The following is a 20772-nucleotide window of genomic DNA, read 5'->3' as shown; positions in this document are numbered from 1 at the left end:
CTATGTCAGATGAGTCGTGAAGGGGGAACTCACGAGGCTTCAGAAACATCTCTGAATTTCTACGATACCTCGCTGATCCCGAGCCAGTGTAAATTTCTAATTTGACGAGAACATTCATAAATCCCAACACTGCCGATGAGGACCATCTGAACTGACCGATTCGTCTATTGCGTTACAGATTGTGGTGACACTTCAACGCTATCTGTTTAGCGTTAATTTTAAATTTACATTTAAGACATTTCGGTTTGCACTTTTCAAAGCAGTAATGACTGACTCCACTAGTAGCAGCACTTACCACACTCGCATGGTTGCTACATTCCCATTACGAGTTTGTTCGTGGTATTTACTGTATGTAGAGCTTTTACACCATTGCTGGTTTTATATTTTATGATATGAAGAGGAATATGTAAGTCCAAAAAATAAACTATTTCAACAAAAAACCAACGTTTTCAGACATATAAGAATGAAATAAGTCGGACGAAAAACTTTGCTTGAAACCTCAACCGTCGAAGGGCCGTCGCACAAATAAACATAATATTTACACTCACGATTATCACACTTTGTTTTCCTATATTTATAACAGATACTTGATGAGCGTAACCTTCCCCTCCCCTCTTCACGAGGGTACTGTTAGAGGGCTCCTTGAAACTACTGGATAATCATTTCGGCGAAGACACAGTGGAATTATTCCGTCAAGCGCTCACGACCACATATTTCCAGTCTGGGGGCAAGTTTTACCAACAGGTGGATGGAGTCGCTATGGGATCCCCACTGGCACCATGTATCGCTAATCTCTACATGGAATGCTTCGAGGATATCGCCTTGGAAACAATACACCTTAAACCCAACGTATTTTATCGGTACGTGGATGATACGTTCGCAGTGGGGCCGCACGGCGAGGACACCCTAATGGAATTTCTCAACCATCTGAACAGCATACACGATAACATCAAGTTCACAATGGAATTGTAAAAGAATGGGTACCTACCCTTCCTCGATATCCTGATGAAGAAAAGGGACGGCACACTGGGACACTCGGTCTACCGAAAGAAAACACACACAGACCTGTACCTCAACGCCAACAGCTGTCATCACCCAGCACAACGGAAATCCGTGTTCACTACTATTGTCCGCAGAGCTCATGACATATGCGACAAGGACAGTTTATCTACTGAGATTCAGCACCTGAAGAAAACCTTCCAGAAGAATGGATACATCGTAAGGCATGTTAGACGCCCTCTCCAGGTGAGCAAGAAGGAGGAGGAGGAGGAGGAGGAGGAGGAGGAGGAGAACAAGGAAGGTCTAGCGTTCCTAACATACGCAGGGCCGCCCACGGTCAAGATTGTCAGGATACTGGAAAAGAACAAGATAAAAACCATCTTCCATCCTCCAGCAAACATCAGAAATGTGTTGGGCTCAATGAAGGACAACTTGGGTCTAAGAACACCGAGTGTCTACAGCACTTCCTGAGAATGTGGGAAACAATATATCGGACAGACGCAGCGTTGCGTAACACAAGGCATCTCTCAACATGTGAGAAGCGTTCGCCTCCGACAAAAAGAAAAATCCGCGGTAACGGAATACAGCCTCAGTGAAGAACACACTTTTCAATTTGAAGAAACGAAGAGATGGTGTAGAGCGAAAGGTTTCTGGGACTATCATTAAAGAGGCGGTGGATATACGAGTCAGTGATAACCTGGTCAATCGGGATAGTGGCTTCCAATTCAGCAGCGCGTGGAACACAACATCATCAGGATTGAGACGAGAGCCCACCGATGGAGGCAGGTCGGTTGCGGCAGATGAAATAAATAGGCCGCACCGAGGCGAGACGCGGACCACCACCACCACCACCCCACGCGCCGCCGCGCCGATTCTGCTCGCGCCTGATTGGCCCGACCGGCGCCGAGGATGCAGAGAAGGCCGTGGTCCAGCGGCTATAAAGATCCAGACGAGACGTGAACCAGACAGGAATAAAACACTGCTCACCTAGGGACCGATAGTTAGGGACTTCGCGAGCCAGGGCCCCTTCGCATGGGACAAGCCCAAACTTCGACGCTTCCATTGGCGTTATGGCTGACGCACGAAACGCACCTCGCTCGTCCGAGTCTATCGAGAAGTAGCAAGAACTGAACGCCACAAGAGACGCTTACCTGTATCGGGCAGGCATTTCAACGCCCAGCAGTGCCGCGCTGGATTCAAATGAAAGCCTGAAGCTTCCCACAGGCTTAATGCCAACTGCTACCAGGTGTTCCACGCCAACAGAAGAACGTCCTGGGCCTGCCAAGAGGAGGAAGACGGATGAGACAACCCTGAACTCGTCAGCTAACGAAAATCGACACAAGTAGCCCAACCCCATTCCAGTTGAGGAGGGATTCATCTCAGCCACCCGGACGGTTCCTGCTCGCAAGATCACGAGCGCCGCTCCGATACCAACAAGTAACTCTTTCGCGGCTATGGAAGCCAACCCAACAGACGAAAACGACACCTCGGCCACCACGGCCCACATTACTCATTACTACAAAGTCAAAGAAACCACCTCCCATCATAGAATTCAAGGAGACGTACAAAATCATCCTGCAAACTATCAAGGGCCTTCTCAGTAACTCTTTCCACTTTAGAACAGCCGGTAATGATCTTTACAAGCTTCAAACCAGAACTACCGCGCATTTCGTGAAAGTCACGGAGGAAATCTCTAAAAGGTAGTGGGGATTCTACACCTATTGCCCTGAAATTCCCCTACAGTTTCTCGTGTGATGATCTGAGGGAAGAACTCTAAGGCTTTGGAACTGTCCCCAGGTCAATCTCCAGAGTACAATAGCCAAAAACACACAAAAAGACCCCTCTTTAAGGTAGTTCTTACCAATACACCAGACAATCGAAAATTGCTGACACTGAAGACCATAGCCAACACGGACGTCACAATTGAGGAACCTCGGGGCGAAAGTGGCACCACCATCTGTTATCGATGCCAAGGCATTGGCCATCTGGCCAGATACTGTGCAATGCCCAGTAAGTGCGTGAAGTGCAGCGAAGAACATACGTCCAAAGAATGCCCCAAGGATAAAGACACTCCCCTCCCCCCACATGTGTCCAATGCAACAAATCACACTGCCAGTTACCTCGGTTGTGAAGTGATCAAATCCTACAGGACCAGACAAAAGGCAACCACACACCAGCGTCTCACCCATGCTGCTATAGCAGCTGACAGTAGAAACACAAATGTCGCAGCAACCAACGCCAACACTGCCCCATCTTCTAAGGCTAACTCCCACCACCGAAGGCGTGCTCAGGTCATTCCCCATCTTCCAGCTCCACCCCCTCTGACCATTGCTGCGCCCCAGCAGCACACAATCAGTGCCGGATCGCCAACAACTCAAGCACAACACAACACCACTCCTCCACTCCCCCCCCCCCCCCCCCCCCCCAGGAGTTCAACTTGATCTCAGTCTTGCAAGCCATGACGAAAGCCATCACTGACACCCTCCAGGCTATCATGGCCGCCATTCCGCAGCAGATATCTGATGCAGTTCAAGTTGCCTTACAGGCCATTCTAAAGCCAGCCTCCACCACTCAATATGGCAGCTAGATTTGGACTAACTGTGTGTACGTGGAACGCCAATGGAATCCACACTCCAGTAGGCGAGTTTCGCCAGTTCCTTCAAGACGAAAGAATCGACGAGTGCCTTGTCACCGAGACACACCTGGAACCTGATATATAAGTGGCGCCAACTACAGCTGTTTCCGGACGGACCGGCCGACTGCTGGTGGAGGAACAGCAGTCTACGTAAGAAACTCCCTGATGCATCATCAACTGCCACTCCCAGCACTAGTCATAGTAGAAGCCACATCGGTTGCAGTCTAAACATCAAGAGGCCGCATACAATTCATCGCAGTCTACAAGCCACATCGTGGCCATCTAGAAGAAGCAGATTTCGAGGCGTTACTGTCACAACAGGGAAGCCTTTTTGTTGCCGGCGACTTTAACGCAAAAAAATACTAACTGGAATAGCCGCGTCACAAATATCAGTGGACGCCGTCTCCTACGACTCGCAGAAAGAAACCATGCCATCATTGTGGGACCATGCGACCCCACATGCTTTCCAGAGTCCAGACCGATGTACTGGATATAGCCATGGTGTTACTGCCACCACCAGAAGGGCCCTTACCTCAAATCATGAACCTGTCATCTTTGATGTCGACCTTGTAGGCATCAATAAACCGCCAAGACATCACCTGGATATCCGAGGAATCAGCTGGGAAACATACCGCCAACCGCTCTAAAGAGACCTTCCGGACACACCAGACCCAGAGACAGCAGGAGCAGAAGCCATACTACTATACAGAACATCCAAAGCACTGGACGCTGCAACAAAAGCCACGCCACCGAGACGACCTACACGACCAAAAATTCACCAACTGCCGCCACCCACCCAGCATCAGAGAGAAAAAAAAAACGCGCATTCAGAGAATGGCAGGCAACGCGCAACCCAGCCACAAAGCGCCGAGCAAACCGACTGCAATGAGAAATAAGGGTAGCAGTAGGAAAACACAAGAACCAAGTTTGGGCAGATATCGCGCTGCTACAGCTGCAAGACCAATCAGTCTGGAAGATGATGGCGCAGCCTACATTGGCCTAGTTAACGAGCGCCTTCCAAGACACCTCCCCAGCCGAGCTGAAGACGAACACATCCAACCAATTTCCACAGCAGAATTAACAAAACAGCTCGAAGAACTGAATGGAAAAAAGTAAGAGGACTAAACATCCTAGCAAATGAGCTGCTGAAGGAACTATCACCCACCGCAACACCACTAATGGCGGCTTTCAACGAGATCTTGGCGACAGGTGACTTCCCCCTCACATGAAAACATGCTGAGGTCGTCGCCATACGGAAGATAGGAAAGGACCCTCGATCGCCAGCAAGCTACAGACCAATCAGTTTCTTACCGCTATATCGAAACTCTTTGAACGTCTGTATATAAAATGACTTCAGCAGCATGTTGAAGCAGAGCATCTGATACCAGACGTCCAGATCGGTTTTCGCAGAGGCCACTACACCACCCAGCAGCTACTACGCCTAGTTAAATCATTCGGCGCCATGTAAAGGAAGGAATTCTTTGGGCTTATTTCTGGAAGTCTCACGCGCCTTTGAGTGTGGCACGAGGACCTCCTGTATGAACTTCTAGATAAGGGGGGGGGGGGGGACCCCATGTCACAACACTCCTGAAAAGCTACCTCAATAGCTACCTCGAAAACCGGACATTTCATGTCCGCATTCAAGGTGGTACATCGTCCACCGGACTCATCAAAGCAGGAGTACCTCAGGGCAGTGTTATGGGACCACTGCTCTACAAATTGTACACAGCTGACCTACCATCGACGGCCAGAACACAAATGTCTCTATATGCCGAGGACACGGTCATCTACTCCCGAAGTATGAATGCTGCACACCTCCAGGCAAGATTGCAACAAGCGTGTAATACGCTGAGCGAGTAGGCGACGAAATGGCGATTGCCCTTCAACGCCACGAAGACACACGCAATAGATATTTGCAGAAGACCTTTTCCACCTAACATCCAGCCGATCGGGATAAGGGGAAATCCAGTCCTGTGGTCAAAAACAGCGAAATACCTGGGTGTGACCCTCGACAGGCGTCTGAAATGGCTCGCTCTTACAGAAAACATCCGAGAGAAAGCAAGGAGAAGAATGGTAGTGCCTTACCCACTCCTACATTCATCATCTACACTACCATCAAGACTGGGGGTGATATTTTACCTCACACTGGTGCGGCCAATCCTAGACTACGCCGCTGTAGTGTGGGGCAATGCTGCTCCAACCCACATACAAAGACCACAAAGAATTCAAAACCGTGCTCTGAAAAGGGCACTTCACCTGCCACACCGGTTCCCAACGAATGAGCTTCACGAGCTCGCAGGGGTGCACTACCTGAGCAACCGATTCAGAACCACTGCCAAAGACTTCTACGACAGCACACAAAACTCAGAAAACAACCTTGTGCGACAACTTCGACACAGGGTCCACTACCAGTCCTCCACCAGATGGCCAGACGACCTGCGAGAACAACAAGACCATACTCTCGTGTACATATATTTTAAACAACAAAAAAGTAAAAATAAACAAAAATAAAAATAAATAAATAAGTGTGTGTGTGTGTGTGTGTATACCGTAAGATGTATAAATGTGTGCAATGTATATATCGTGTGAATGTGTGAGCGAATGGAGAAGGAAAAAGCCATCCAGTGTCTTGAAATGTTTTTAATTCAGGAAAAACTAAGCCCACCAAAAAGTCAATGTTTTATTTCCAATATATGTTGTTATTGGCGGCGTAGCCGCAAGGATTGTACTTGTATCTTTGAGACTGGACAACCCAAGATGCCCCAACAACTTCTGCAGCGCGGCGGCGGAACTCGACACTTTGCCTGAAGATGGCAAGTAAGAAACTTGCTGAAACGTTGCTGGAGAACAACGCATTGACTCGGCTGTCAACCCGAGAAGATTTTATCATCGAGATTCGCCGAGAAGGCATGCATTCTCATGCAAGTTGGCTCCTGTTTACCAAGTGCTAGACGTCCTCCGCGCGACAGCAGTTACTCGCCGGTAGTGCTCGCACCTCGTGTTGACAGCGCGGTCTGTTGGGCTTTGATTTCTGACAGCCTAGATGGGCAAGCGTGAGTCCATCCTGTCTGTTCATGTTCATAAGGTGTTTAAGTATTCCGATGGCCACTCTGATTTTGCGTTTCGTCATAACCGGCTGCTTGGCCAACACACACGCTTCGCTGAATTTTATGACATAATGGCATGCGCAGTGAACAGTAATAAAATACAACGGACATTGCAGAGTTAGGACGCAGCAGTAGACCCAGAAAGAGGCCGCTGCAACCGTGGCCGAAACGTTGGTTTTCTCCAGCAGTAATTTTATACAACATGACGCGGCACCATACCCTGAGAACTTATGTCGATGTTTATTTTGTGACCGTGACGGTGTGCAGTGGCAAGGTTTCGGACTAAACTTGTTTCCCCTGAAACTTTCTATTGAGAGAAAGCAGTACAACAGTAAACGTGAATCGAACCGAGGTTCTATTAGTAATCTAGTAAACTGTAATTACGGGAAATGAAATTAGGCGAAGTTGTACCTAGTACAATCATGGATCATAAACTTAACTACTGCGGTTGACTTTACTTGATTTGATTAAGATACAAGACAGTACCACAATTTAGCAAGGAGTGTACCAGTGATTTGACTAACTACACAGGTGGACTATTAATGTGTTTAGGCAACAACTGGTTCTCAGCATCACTTTCTGTGCATTAGATTGGGAATATAATGGGAATAATATGTAAATGGTCACTAATGGTGGAGCTTTACTGACTTGGGGAAGATGTTCTTTTGTCAGTTTAATTACGCGAAGTTACTAATATTGAAATAGTTGTGAAGTAATAATACCTTTTTTACTTATTAATATTTGCACTCCCAAGAAAAATTCACTTTCTTATGTTAACCAGCTCATTTGGAATATGTGACACATGGATCTATACCCATGCTCATAAATAAAGGATAATGCTGATACATGGTGAAACAACGCTCTGGTGGGCGGTTTGCGGGTTTAAATCACCTCGGGGTATGACCATGCAATGCATTTGACCTGCGGTTGTCGCACGGTGGCGCTGGCAGCAGCCCACATACGCAGAGGCGTGTTGGTGCATGTCAGTACGGTGCAACGAGTAAGTGTGCAGACGTTTTAAGACGTCCTAATGGTGACTGGTATCGAAAATGGCTCAAAGGACACATATTCATGACGTTATGAGGGATAGAATACTAGAGCGACTGGAAATTGGTCGAACACAGCAGGTCATAGCTTGGGCCCTCCGCGTGCCACGAAGCGTGATCTCAAGATTATAGCAAAGATTCCAGGAGACAGAACGTGTCCAGGCGCTAAAGTATGGGAAGTTCACACTGTACAACACCACAAGACGACCGATATCTCACCGTCAGTGCCCGTAGACGGCCACGGAGTGCTGCAGGTAGCCTTGCTCGGGACCTTACTGCTGCCAGTGGAACAGTTGTCTCCAAACACACAGTTTACAGACGACTGAACAGAATGGATTTATCGCCCGGAGACCCGCAAGGTGCATTCCACTGACCCCTGGTCACAGGAGAGCCCGTGAAGCCTGGTGTCAAGAACACAGTACATGGTCATTGAGACAGTGGTCGCAGGTTCTGTTCACGGACGAGTCCAGGTATAGTCTGAACTGTGATTCTCACCGGGTATTCATCTGGTATGAACCAGGAACCAGATGTCCTTGAAAGGGACCTGAATGGAGGTCGTGGTTTGATGGTGTGGGGTGGGATTATTATTGGTGCACGTACACCCCTGCATGTCTTCGAAAGGGGGAACTCTAACAAGTCAGGTGTATCGGGACGTCATTTTGCACCAGTATGTCCGCCTTTTCAAGGGTGCAATAGGTCCCATCTTCCTCCTGATGGATGATAACGCACGGCCCCATCGAGCTGCCATCGTGGAGGAGTACCTTGAAACAGAAGATATCAGGCGAATGGAGCGGCCTGCCTGTTCTCCAGACCAGCACGTCTGGTATGCTCTCGGTCGACATATCGCTGCACGTCTTCAAAGCCCTAGGACACTTCAGGAGCTCCGACAGGCACTGGTGCAAGAGTGGGAGGCTATACCCCAGCAGCTGCTCAACCAGCTGATCCAGAGTATGCCAACCAGTTGGGCGGCCTGTGTGCCATGGTGATCATATCCCATATTGATGTCGGGGTATATGCGCAGGAAACAGTGACGTTTTGTAGCAGAAGTGTTTCGGGACGGTTTTCTCAACTTATCACCAATACTGTGAACTGTGTCGTGTGTGTTCCCTATGTGCCTATGTCATTAGCAACAGTTTGGTGTAGTGCCACGTTGTGTGGCACCACATTCTACAATTATCCTTAATTTATGAGCATGTGTGTAGTATAGTTTCAATATTTTTAGCCAGTTAATTAAGCTTGATTGCTGTTATTGTAATTTATTTAAATCTGGCTCAACTATTAGCATGGGGGCCCAGAAACTAATTTATCGGTAGTTTTAGATCGTTGCTGTACACTAGTCACAATACAATATGAGAAACACTCAACTACATAATACATGAAATTGTAAACACTATTATTTCAATAAGAAAGTGTTGTGGCTTGGCAGGAGAGCCAACACCGGGTTACAAGAGGAAGCCGAAAGGCACGCGTTTTAGCTCACGCAGGCTGGCGTGAAGTCTGGAACAGGACAAGGAAATTAGAATTTAGAAAAAACGGACGTAGCTGGTGGAATACTTAACTTTAATCCGTAAATGGTGAACGTCGGTCTTGACGGTACATTATTACAGTATCAATAGTAACTGGTACTGGCGCCTTGCTAGGTCGTAGCAAATGACGTAGCTGAAGGCTATGCTAACTATCGTCTCGGCAAATGAGAGCGTATTTTGTCAGTGAACCATCGCTAGCAAAGTCGGTTGTACAACTGGGGCGAGTGCTAGGAAGTCTCTCTAGACCTGCCGTGTGGCGGCGCTCGGTCTGCAATCGCTGATAGTGGCGACACGCGGGTCCGACGTATACTAACGGAGCGCGGCCGATTTATAGGCTACCATCTAGCAAGTGTGGTGTCTGGCGGTGACACCACAGAAAGATCTTGAAACTCAATACTTTAACTGTTCATTTATGAAGACTACGTCGAGTATACCAAAACTTATGCTCACTAAATAAGTTTGTCCTTTAGAGGTCCATGAAGTCTCTTTAACTTTTGTTGAAGACGGTAGCTGCTTTCGGTTGAGCAAAACAGGATACTCTGATTCAGCGTAGCAGTTTGGATAGGACCTTGTCGAGGTAGAAGACCAAGGATAAAATATGGTGGCTCAACACGAGGTTTACAGAACAAAAAATTATAGTTGAAAGCGAAACTACGTAACTGGTCCATGCGACGATACTGATAATTTGAGCTGAAGGTGGTGGCAGTGTCGAACTCATTTGGTATTCAACAAAGGGCGGCAGAAGTGTCCATGGCTCTTCCTGTATAACAATATTTGAAAATTCTCTTCTTAGCGTCAGATTTTCGTAGTACAGAGCCAACCGAAGTATGCCATGCTCCCCTTCTGGCAGTAATTTAGCGTAGATCGCTTGAGCAAAGAAGGGTAAATAGCGACTGGAAGAAAGCGCAGGTCATTCCGGTTCTTAGTAAGGGCCGTAGGACACATGTACATAATTATAGACATATATCGTTGACGTCAGTCCGTCGTATAATTAAGGTGCATGTATTATATTCAACAATTATGACGATCTTGGAGAAAGATAATCAGCTCTATAAAAATCTTAACATGGATGCCGCAAAAAGAGATACTGCGAAACTCAGTTGGCTCTGTTCCTCCACGAGATCCACAGGGCCGTAGACAACAGCACTCAGGTTGATGCCGTGCTCCGTGGCTTCAGGAAGGCATGACACCGTCCCGCACTGCCATTTAGAAAAAAGTAAATAAATAAAGTAAAATGTACGGGTTATCGAATATCGAAGCATCTTTGCTACTCTATTCAAGACTGCCTTGCAGACGGAACTCAACACGTCGCTCTTAACGGAGCAAGATCGACGGTAATTTCCGGAGTACCACAAGGAAGTGTGTGAGGGCCATTATTGTTTACAATATGTATAAAGGATCTAGCAGTAAGCGTCGGATTCTCTCTAAGGCTATTTGCAGATGATGCGGTTGTGAGTAACGAAGTAGCAACGCCAGAAGACCGTAATGATTTGCAGAATGACCTGCAGAGAATCTATGAATGGCGCAGGCTCTGAACGTAAAAAAATTTAACATATTGGGCGTACTCAGGAAATGAAATACACTAGTGTGTAGCTACACTATTGATGACGAACCATTGGAAACTATCTACCGTAACTATCTACGTGTAACGATCCAGAGCGGCCGTAAGTGGTGTTATCACATGAAACAAACATTGGGAAAAGCAAAAGCCAGACTCAGATTCAAAGGAAGAAGGTTTCGGAAATGTAACTCATCCACTAAGGAAGTGGCTTGTAAGGTTCTTGTTCGACCGATTCTCGATTATTGTTCCCCTACCTAGGATCCTTACCAGGGGTGTGTGAGAGTGTGTGAGAGTGAGTGAGAGTGAGTGAGAGTGAGTGAGAGTGTGTGAGAGTGTGTGAGAGTGAGTGAGAGTGAGTGAGAGTGAGTGAGAGTGTGTGAGAGTGAGTGAGAGTGTGTGAGAGTGTGTGAGAGTGAGTGAGAGTGTGTGTGAGAGTGTGTGTGAGAGTGTGTGTGAGAGTGTGTGTGAGAGTGTGTGTGAGAGTGTGTGTGAGAGTGTGTGTGAGAGTGTGTGAGAGTGAGTGAGAGTGTGTGAGAGTGAGTGAGAGTGAGTGTGTGAGTGAGTGTGTGAGTGAGTGTGTGAGTGAGTGAGAGTGTGAGTGAGTGAGAGTGAGAGTGTGAGTGAGTGAGAGTGAGAGTGTGTGTGAGTGAGTGAGTGAGTGAGAGTGTGAGTGAGTGAGTGAGAGTGTGAGTGAGTGAGAGTGTGAGTGAGTGAGTGAGAGTGTGAGTGAGTGAGTGAGAGTGTGAGTGAGTGTGAGTGAGTGAGTGAGAGTGTGAGAGTGTGAGTGAGTGAGTGAGTGAGAGTGTGAGAGTGTGAGTGAGTGAGTGAGTGAGAGTGTGAGAGTGTGAGTGAGTGAGTGAGTGAGAGTGTGAGTGAGTGAGTGAGTGAGTGAGAGTGTGAGTGAGTGAGTGAGAGTGTGAGTGAGTGAGTGTGAGTGTGAGTGAGTGAGTGAGTGTGAGTGAGTGAGTGAGAGTGTGAGTGAGTGAGTGTGAGTGTGAGTGAGTGAGTGTGAGTGAGTGAGTGAGTGTGAGTGAGTGAGTGTGAGTGAGTGAGTGAGAGTGTGAGTGAGTGAGTGAGAGTGTGAGTGAGTGAGTGAGAGTGTGAGTGAGTGAGTGAGAGTGTGAGTGAGTGAGTGAGAGTGTGAGTGAGTGAGTGAGAGTGTGAGTGAGTGAGTGAGAGTGTGAGTGAGTGAGTGAGAGTGAGTGAGTGAGAGTGTGAGTGAGTGAGTGAGAGTGTGAGTGAGTGAGTGAGAGTGTGAGTGAGTGAGAGTGTGAGTGAGTGAGTGAGAGTGTGAGTGAGTGAGAGTGAGAGTGTGAGTGAGTGAGAGTGAGAGTGTGAGTGAGTGAGAGTGAGAGAGTGAGTGAGTGAGTGAGAGTGAGTGAGTGAGTGAGTGAGAGTGTGAGAGTGTGAGTGAGTGAGTGAGAGTGTGAGAGTGTCCAAAGAAGAGCGGCGCTTTCGTCACGGGGTCGTTTAGCTGGCGCGAGAGCGTTACGGAGATGATTAACAGATTCCATTGGCAGACGTTAGAAGGGAGGTGTTATGAATCGCAAGGAGATTTGCTATCTAAATATCGAGAACATTTTCCGGGAAGAGTCTGACAACGTATTAGTGGCCTCCACATACATCTCGCGCACTGACCACGAAAATTTGAGAAATTAGACCCAATACAGAGTCTAACAAACAACCATTCTTCCCATGTGACATTTGCTAGTGGAACAGGATTGGAGATCTCGGTGGTACCAAAGTACCCTCCGCCATACACCATTAGGTGGCTTGCGCAGTATGATGTGGATGTAGATAAGCCTGATTACTTCCGCACTCGAGGCTATATTATGTAACTGCCATTATTCTCGCCACTTTCAGTTCACACGATGCGCACTCTGTCTGCTAGACACTGAATGTCTCGTACCACATAGGGGCTCTGCAGTTCGACCGCCAGATCCACCTTCTCTATTCCCGCCTAGCCAGTTCCGTTGTGGAGGGAGTTCCCTCAGTGTTTTATGCGAACAAATAAAGTGTTACATTTTCATTCTTTTGCAGTACATTACTTTTGACATTAAATCTGTAGATTACAATTACATTATCATAAATAATAAAACATTTACATCGATGTTATATCGAAGAGCATGGTTGTAAAGAAATCACATTAAGTAAAAAACGAAAGAAGTTAGATAAGACCAATAAAGGTACTATCGATAAAACTGTTACGAACGTCTGACAGCAGAGTAATGCTTGTATTCCATTTCGTATTTGCCTCGGCGTAGGAACTTCGTCGTATAAAATATGAATTTCTCGATTAGTAACACCTATTTTTTTAGTTGTTACAAGAAAGTAGCCAACAGCATATTAGTAACTTTTCACGCAGTGAAACCTGATTATTCTGAGTGTCCGCAGTAGATTAACCTGTTTGCTGTTAACAACTGGCTGTATTGTGCAACTGCAGCTATGGTCGGTTTAAGGTCCAAGCAACACAAGCCGCCGCTTGCGCTGCCAGGCTGAGAAGGGCGCCAGAAGTAACTAGAAGATTTGTATCTTGATTTATCTCAATTAGTCACAAAAACCGACACGGATGAAGTGTACGTGGGAAAAAGGGGGAGTGCACCAAATGAAAGGTCACTTGCGTGCAAAAATGTTCTCGAACTGGCCCTGACTTCTGTAGCAGAATTAGATTTTTTAACTGCCCGAGAACTACCAAGTATAGTGTCGTCAGAACTAACTGCACTGTTGTGTTGTATGCAATTAAATTAGATTTGTTATTATGTGTGTATTTACATTGCTCTTTTCTCAATGGTATTCTGTTCATATCAAGAATTGACGTCATTAAAAATAGGAAGTCTAACTGAATACACTCTTAGTTAGTAGTTAGTTAGTAGTTGTGGTAGACGCTGTTACTGATTGGCATCCGGAAATCGAACAGGGAGGCCGTCGGTCCCTCATTCATGGGGCAGTCCAGCTAGAGTTAAGCGACGTCAGCCAGAAATGTGAACTAATTGAGAGTGTGTGTAGCATTATTAAAATTGAGGATTAATATTAATGCTGCAAATGAGAAAGCATGTTTGTTGGACCGGTCTGCAGGCCAGAAATCAGACTAGATGAGATTATTCTGGTTGCAGAATCTCTTTTGTAACTTAGATTTTAGCCATTGTTTCGTTAGATGTATCAACTAACGAGCACTGGTATGCTAGTTAGTCATAATATCAATTTATTGTAGAACCTTAGAACATATGAGTTCAAACATAATGAGATATCTCTAAGAGCGACCTGTTCTATGATATACAGCATGGGTTTCAAAAATATGGGTAATGTGAGAACCAACTCGCAGTTTTCTCGCGTAAAATAATGAAAGCCATAGATCAAGGCTCTCAGGTAGATACAGTATTTCTCGGTTTTCGAACAGAATTGGACACTCTACAAAACCTACGAGTATTGACAACAGTACGATCATAACGGGTATCAAGCAAAATGTGTGACAGGACTGAGGACTTTTTGGTAGGAAGGACGCAGAGAATTACCTTGAATGTAGAATCACTGACAGATGTAGACCTCACTTTGGGTGTACCTCCACGGAAATGTGTTGAAAATCTTCCTGTTCACTGATTGATTTATTGGTTGATTGACTGATTGAGTTATTGATTGATCCAATCATTCAGAGGGTTTGTGGGACCAGACGGCGAGGTCATCCGTCCCATGATTCCGAAGTTACTCACAGAAGAAGAACGCTGCGGTAGAAGTGGACGGATCCGTCCAGGGGAGCCAAATTATACACGCATCAAAAAAAATTTTCCATCACCCCAGTTCCCAGAACTCCTGAAGATAGACGTTGACTGTGGATATTGTATCACAGACACAGTCCCTTTGATTGTTCAGAAATGTCACAAAGCCCGCCAAAGATGTAAACAACCATGCATGAGCAACGCGTATTAGACGGAGGGGTGTCCGACAGCCGATCAGTTCCAGTCATTCCACCACGAAGGAGGTGTACGGCTCGTGTTGACTGTAGTTCAACCACGCCTACACGATTAATACCGCGGTTCGATCGCGTCCGCATTGTTACTTTGTGCCAGGAAGGGCTCTCGACAAGGGAAGTTTCCTGGCATCTCTGAGTGAACCAAAGAGATGTTGTTCGGATATGGATAACCGCTACGTACGGATAATGGCTCTGAGGAACCCTGACAGCCGGCCGCGATGGTCTAGCGGTTCTAGGCGCGCAGTCCGGAACCGCGCGACTGCTACGGTCGCAGGTTCGAATCCTGCCTCGGGCATGGATGTGTGTGATGTCTTTAGGTTAGTTAGGTTTAAGTAGTTCTAAGTGCTAGGGGACTGATGACCACAGATGTTAAGTCCCATAGTGTTCAGAACCATCTGAACCCTGACAGCAACGCCTCGATGTTAAATTATTTTCGGGCAGCCACAGGACGTCGTGTTACTACTCAGACTGTGCGCAATAGGTTGTATGATGTGCAACTTCACTCTCGACGTCCATCTTTGCAATCGCGACGCCATGCAGCGCTGTACAGATGGTTCCGACAACATGCCGAATGGACAGCTCAATGCTGTCATCATGTTCTCTTCACAGATGTGTGTCGCATATGCCTTCAAAACCAGACAATCATCGGAGACGTGGTTGGAAGCAACCCGGTCAGGCTGAACGCCTTAGGCACACTGTCCAGCAAATGCAGCAAGGTGGAGGTTCCCTGATGTTTTGGGGTGGAATCATGTGGGGCCGAGGTTAGTTAGGGTGCCATAACGGCTGTACGATACGTGAATGCCATCCTCCGATCGATAGAGAAACCATATCGGCAGCATATTGGCGAGGCTTTCGTCTTCATGGACGACAATTCGCACCCCCATCGTGCACATCTTGTGAATGACTTCCTTCAGGATAACGAAATCGCTCGACTAGAGTGGCCAGCATGTTCTCCAGACATGAACCCTATCGAACGTGCTTAGGATCGACTGAAAGGGGCTGTTTATGGACGACTTGGCCCTCGAACCACTCTGAGGAATCTACGCCGAATCGCCGTTGAGGAGTGGGACAATCTGGACCAACAGTACCTTGATGAACTTTTGGATAGTATGCCACGACGAATACAGGTGTTCGTCAATGCAAGAGGATGTGCTACTGTGTATTAGAGGTACAGCAATCTGGACCACCACCTCTGAAAATATTGCTGTATGGTGGTACAACATGCAATGTATGGTTTTTATGAGCAATGAAGAGGGCGGAAATTATGTTTATGCTGATCTCTATTCCAGTTTGCTGTACAAGTTCCGTAACTCTCGGAACCGAGGTGATGCAAAACTTTTTTGATGTGTGTGAAATAATGAAGTTAAAACACGCACAGTAAAAGCCACAAAAGGTCACACAAAATATAAAAACTGGAAGGAAAGGGCAGTCTTTCCATGGAGTGGTCATGGGGTCCCAGACTGGGAAGACCTGAAGAACGGTCAGGGAGTGAAGCAAAACCTTGTACCTGGAATAGAAAACAGTTCCACGAAGGAAACTGAGGACCAGTTCAACCAGCCGTGAATCGTCTGCTAATATTAAATTTAAGTAATCTGGAAGACCGTACTTACCACGAAGGGTCAAAAGAAGGGGACATTCCACCAACTTGTGGGATACCGTCAGTCTGGCTCAACCACATTGTGGGGGTGGTTCGTTACGCAGAAGGAAACAGTGGGTTAGCCTGGTATGACCAATGCACAGACGGTATAAAGCAGTTGAATCCTTCCGAGAGAAGCGGAAGGAAGAGCGCCATACTGCAGTAGACTCCTTGATTGTACTGAATTTTTTACCATGAGCAGAAGCGCAACAGATGGCATTCCACTTTGGGGCAAAGAGAGATTTGACGTAGATCCGCATATCCGCAGCTGAAATCATGAAAGGGGATTGGGGGGGGGGGGGGGAGGAATCAAACAGTTCATTCCCTGGTATTACCATGTGATTTGAGACTCAGAGAAAAGAGAATTGAGAGAAGGTCATGGATAGTAGAGATCGAAGGGTGACGTGAGTAGCATCGGTCGATAGCCTGCAGGCTGCTCATTGAGTCGGAACAAATCAAAACAGTGTGGAGGGAGGCCTGAGAAACCAAATGGAAGGCTCTGTGAATGGTTAGAAGCTTTGTTGTGAACACAGTAGATGAGCCTGCCAATAAATGACATTCTGCGCCAGTGGAAGACGTGAAAGCGCATCCCATCTTATCAATTGTCTTAGAACCATCAGTGTAGAAGATGGTGGCACCCTGGAACTCTGCAAGGATGGCACGTACAAGATGCCGGAAAACCATAGGGGGTGACAGAGACCATAGGACCCTGGAATAGATCGGTACTAATCCGTGGTCTAGGCATCATCCACGAGGGGTGTGTGAAAAAGTACACGGGATGCATACCAGTGAGTCGGTACGGATTCCTTGCTGTTCATGTTGTGTATTAATGACCTTGTGGATAATATTAATAGGAACCTTAGATTTTCGCAAATAATGCGGTCAACTGTAGTGTAGTATGGTCTGAAAGAAGCTGCTCAAATTTTCAGCCAGATTGCTAGATTTCAGTGTCGTACCCAGACGGGTACCTCCCTTTAAATGTTAAGAAATGTAAACATGTGCAGTTCACAAAACTAAAGGACGTAGTATCCTGTGACTGCAATACGAACAAGTCACAGCTGGGATCTTAAACTCTTACAATTACCTAGATTCAACAGGCTTTATAGGCTATGAAACTGAAGTGACATAGGCCAGTTAGGGTTAAAGCAGGTAGAGTACTATGGAAGTATAATCTACGAAGGAGATTCCTTAGAAATCACTTGTGCGACATATTCTATCTTTAATGTGCCGTCAACAGACTGACGGGCATGGTGCTATATTACATTTTGCAAGCCGCTCCCGAAAACGTTCTGGACTTGTGGGTCTACTTGACAACGACTCTTGAGGCGTTCCGCCACCATGAATTGTACCGCACACGACTGTCAAACTATTTAGGCGCAGTGTTCGAAGATCCTCCTGCCCATTGGGGAATTACCAGCACTACAAGTGACACTCAAAAATGATTCACGGCATGCGATTGATCCTCAGAGCAAACGGTTTAGAGGAAGTCCCCCTAACGTTCATTACGCGAAGACGACTCGGAAGTATCTGGTGGCGCTAGTAGAATCCTATATATATTATATATGTATATCCCGAGAAAGCCTAGTTGCGAAGTTCCAAAGAATCGGCTTTAAATGATGTTTCTAGGTGTAAACTGCAACCGCGTTACGTATCACTCCGACAGGGGGTCGTGAGGACATCATTAATTACAGCACGCATCGACACATTCAAGCTATTACTCTTCCCGCGCTCCATGCGTGAATGGAATGGCGAGAGCCCTTACAACTGGTGCAGTAGGACGTACAGTCTGTCATGTTCGTCAGTGGTTTTCCGAGTATTGGTGTGGAATTACGTATGGGTAAAATAAAATGTTGTTGGATACAGTTGTGCAGATGAGAAGCGTCGATTGGTTCTCTTTCGTTAAAATGTATTCATTTATTCAAATTTAGTATCGCAATCGTCTACGAAACTGGCACTTACTAAAAATGCAACGTAGCTCGCTCCGCAGTTAACTGCATTAAGAGCTACTATAGTGAACGTTTCTGTGTCTAAGCCAGACTCAGCTTGGTAAATACTGACACAGATTAAATAATTTCTGATGTACTTGTGCAAAACGTGCTGAATATTAATGCAGCTCGGTTTACTGTCTTGAAAACAGTAGGATTTCCCACCTGAGGTGCGAATGTCGCTGTTCTGCTTTCGTTTGTAGTTCCCAGTTATGGTGGATTTTCTTATTTCAGTATTACGGCTAATTTTAGGTCTACTGGATACAACTATCTATTTGAGGAATTCTTCCCCAAAGCTTCTTTGACCAGGTCTAGGACATAGTTAAACTTATAAATATTTAATGATGATTATTGTTATTTTGGTTCGTGTGGCGCTCATCGCCATGGTTATCAGCGCCTGTACAAATTCCCAATTTTTATCGCAGTCCAACGTCACCATTTCCTAAATTATGACGACACCACAAAAACCCAGTCCCCGGGCAGAGAAAATCCCCGACTCGGCCGGGAATTGTACCTGGGACCCTGCGATCCAGGGGTATCAACGCTAAGCAATGGACCACGAACTGAGGACGTACGTATTTAATGTGAAGAACTCACTGAAACCTCGTTTTCGTTTAATAAATGACGATTGTGAGTGTCATGAAGAAACTTTTGTCTAGCATTGTCTTAAAAATGGAATGTGTTTGAACTTTTCCACTATGTAGAAGTAGAGTATCATCAGACATTGTCATCTTCCAGCAGTAAGTGCAAGACTAATTCCGGATCACTAATTTGGAAAGGTACGTCGGTTTCCACGAACTGTCACGACAGAGCTGCAAGCTACAGTGATTGCGCGTGGAGCGATCTGGCGGCGCGTTTGGCGTCCTCGCGCATATAAAATATTTTCTCCATTTTGTAATAAAATTTGGGTTCTGTTCCAACATTAAAAACAATTCCAGCATGTCAGCTACATTTACTACTTAGCAACATACCACCGACAATAAATGATATGTGTAGTCGGCTGCGACCATATTTTTCATTGCAACCTCTTCAATATTTATGTTACGGAATACATGGAAAATACCACAATAACTACGAAGAATATCGAGAAAACAAAAACTACATCAGGTAGTGATACGAAACTACGAAACTATGAGATACGTAAAAATCTTATTTCGTGTGCCACTTAGCTTCCTCAGAGTCACCGCTACGGTCGCAGGTTCGAATCCTGCCTCGGGCATGGATGTGTGTGATGTCCTTAGGTTGGTTAGGTTTAATTAGTTCTAAGTTCTAGGCGACTGATTACCCCAGAAGTTAAGTCGCATAGTGCTCAGAGCCATTTGAACCATTTGCACCTCAAAGTCAAATGGCTCTGAGCACTATGGGACTTAACAACCGAGGTCATCAGTCCCCTAGAACTTAGAACTACTTAAACCTAACTAACCTAAGGTCATCACACACATCCATGCCCGAGGCAGGATTCGAACCTGCGACAGAAGCGCCTAGAACCGCTCGGCCTCATCGGCCAGCTTCCTCAGAGTCGAATGAGAAGTTTTATACAGTGCAATAAACGCACAAATTTGAAACGAGTCGTTTATAAGTTTTTAATGAAAAAGGAGAGCCTCTAGTGAAAACCGCTTCCCGTGTGTGGCGTCCCTTCTCTATGAAAGATGTTGCCAAAAGTCGAGGCAGAAGCCGTCTTTCTGTCTTGCCACGCGCTACGGTCGCAGGTTCGAATCCTGCCTCGGGCATGGATGTGTGTGATGTCCTTAAGTTAGTTAGGTTTAAGTAGTTCTAAGTTCTAGGGGACTGATGCCCACAGCAGTTAAGTCCCATAGTGCTCAGAGCCATTTTTTTTGTCTTGCCACGCGTTTAGTTCGCGGCCTTTTCTTTTTACTGCCTTGGCCTATTTCCTTTACAGTTAACTTATTTGATGCTCTATTAATCTGCAGATGAAATTCAATCACAAAGTGTAATTAAAACGATTCGCTGCAGACTGGCCAACTTTGTCATTCGTCTACAATCAGCATTAAAACTCTAACACTCATCTTTCTTATTATTCCAATGTTATTAATCGTTTAAGATTTCTGTCTTAACAGTACGAAAGAACAGTCGTCTTTTAAATCGCAGAACGCTCATTCCAGAGCCTTTCACAAAGATCTGTATTTATTACTCACGACGCACTTTGGTGTCTTAGATTTATCTACAACAGATGATTTTAGATTTGGCTCGTCATCACAGTTCTCAGAAAGGCTTCGCTATTAGAATTTCTGTAGTTTGTAACTCTTGTTCTCCGTATTGTCCTGGTGGATCCCGAAAGCTAAGATTGAA

At 46.1% G+C, this 20772-nt stretch overlaps 1 protein-coding gene across 1 annotated transcript in view; it reads right to left on the bottom strand.

Annotated features, from left to right (window-relative positions):
- Positions 1-5998: 5998 nt before the first annotated feature.
- The window catches only part of LOC124734405 (leucine-rich repeat extensin-like protein 3), a 73830-nt gene continuing 59056 nt past the window's right edge, over positions 5999-20772 (bottom strand). The window contains 1 exon segment of the mRNA XM_047248535.1: positions 5999-6070. Within this exon segment, the coding sequence (XP_047104491.1) occupies positions 5999-6070 (72 nt within the window).

This window comes from Schistocerca piceifrons, chromosome 1 (assembly GCF_021461385.2).
Source record: "Schistocerca piceifrons isolate TAMUIC-IGC-003096 chromosome 1, iqSchPice1.1, whole genome shotgun sequence".
NCBI classification, from domain to species: Eukaryota; Metazoa; Arthropoda; class Insecta; order Orthoptera; family Acrididae; genus Schistocerca; species Schistocerca piceifrons.
This window is presented reverse-complemented; position numbering and strand designations above follow the sequence as displayed.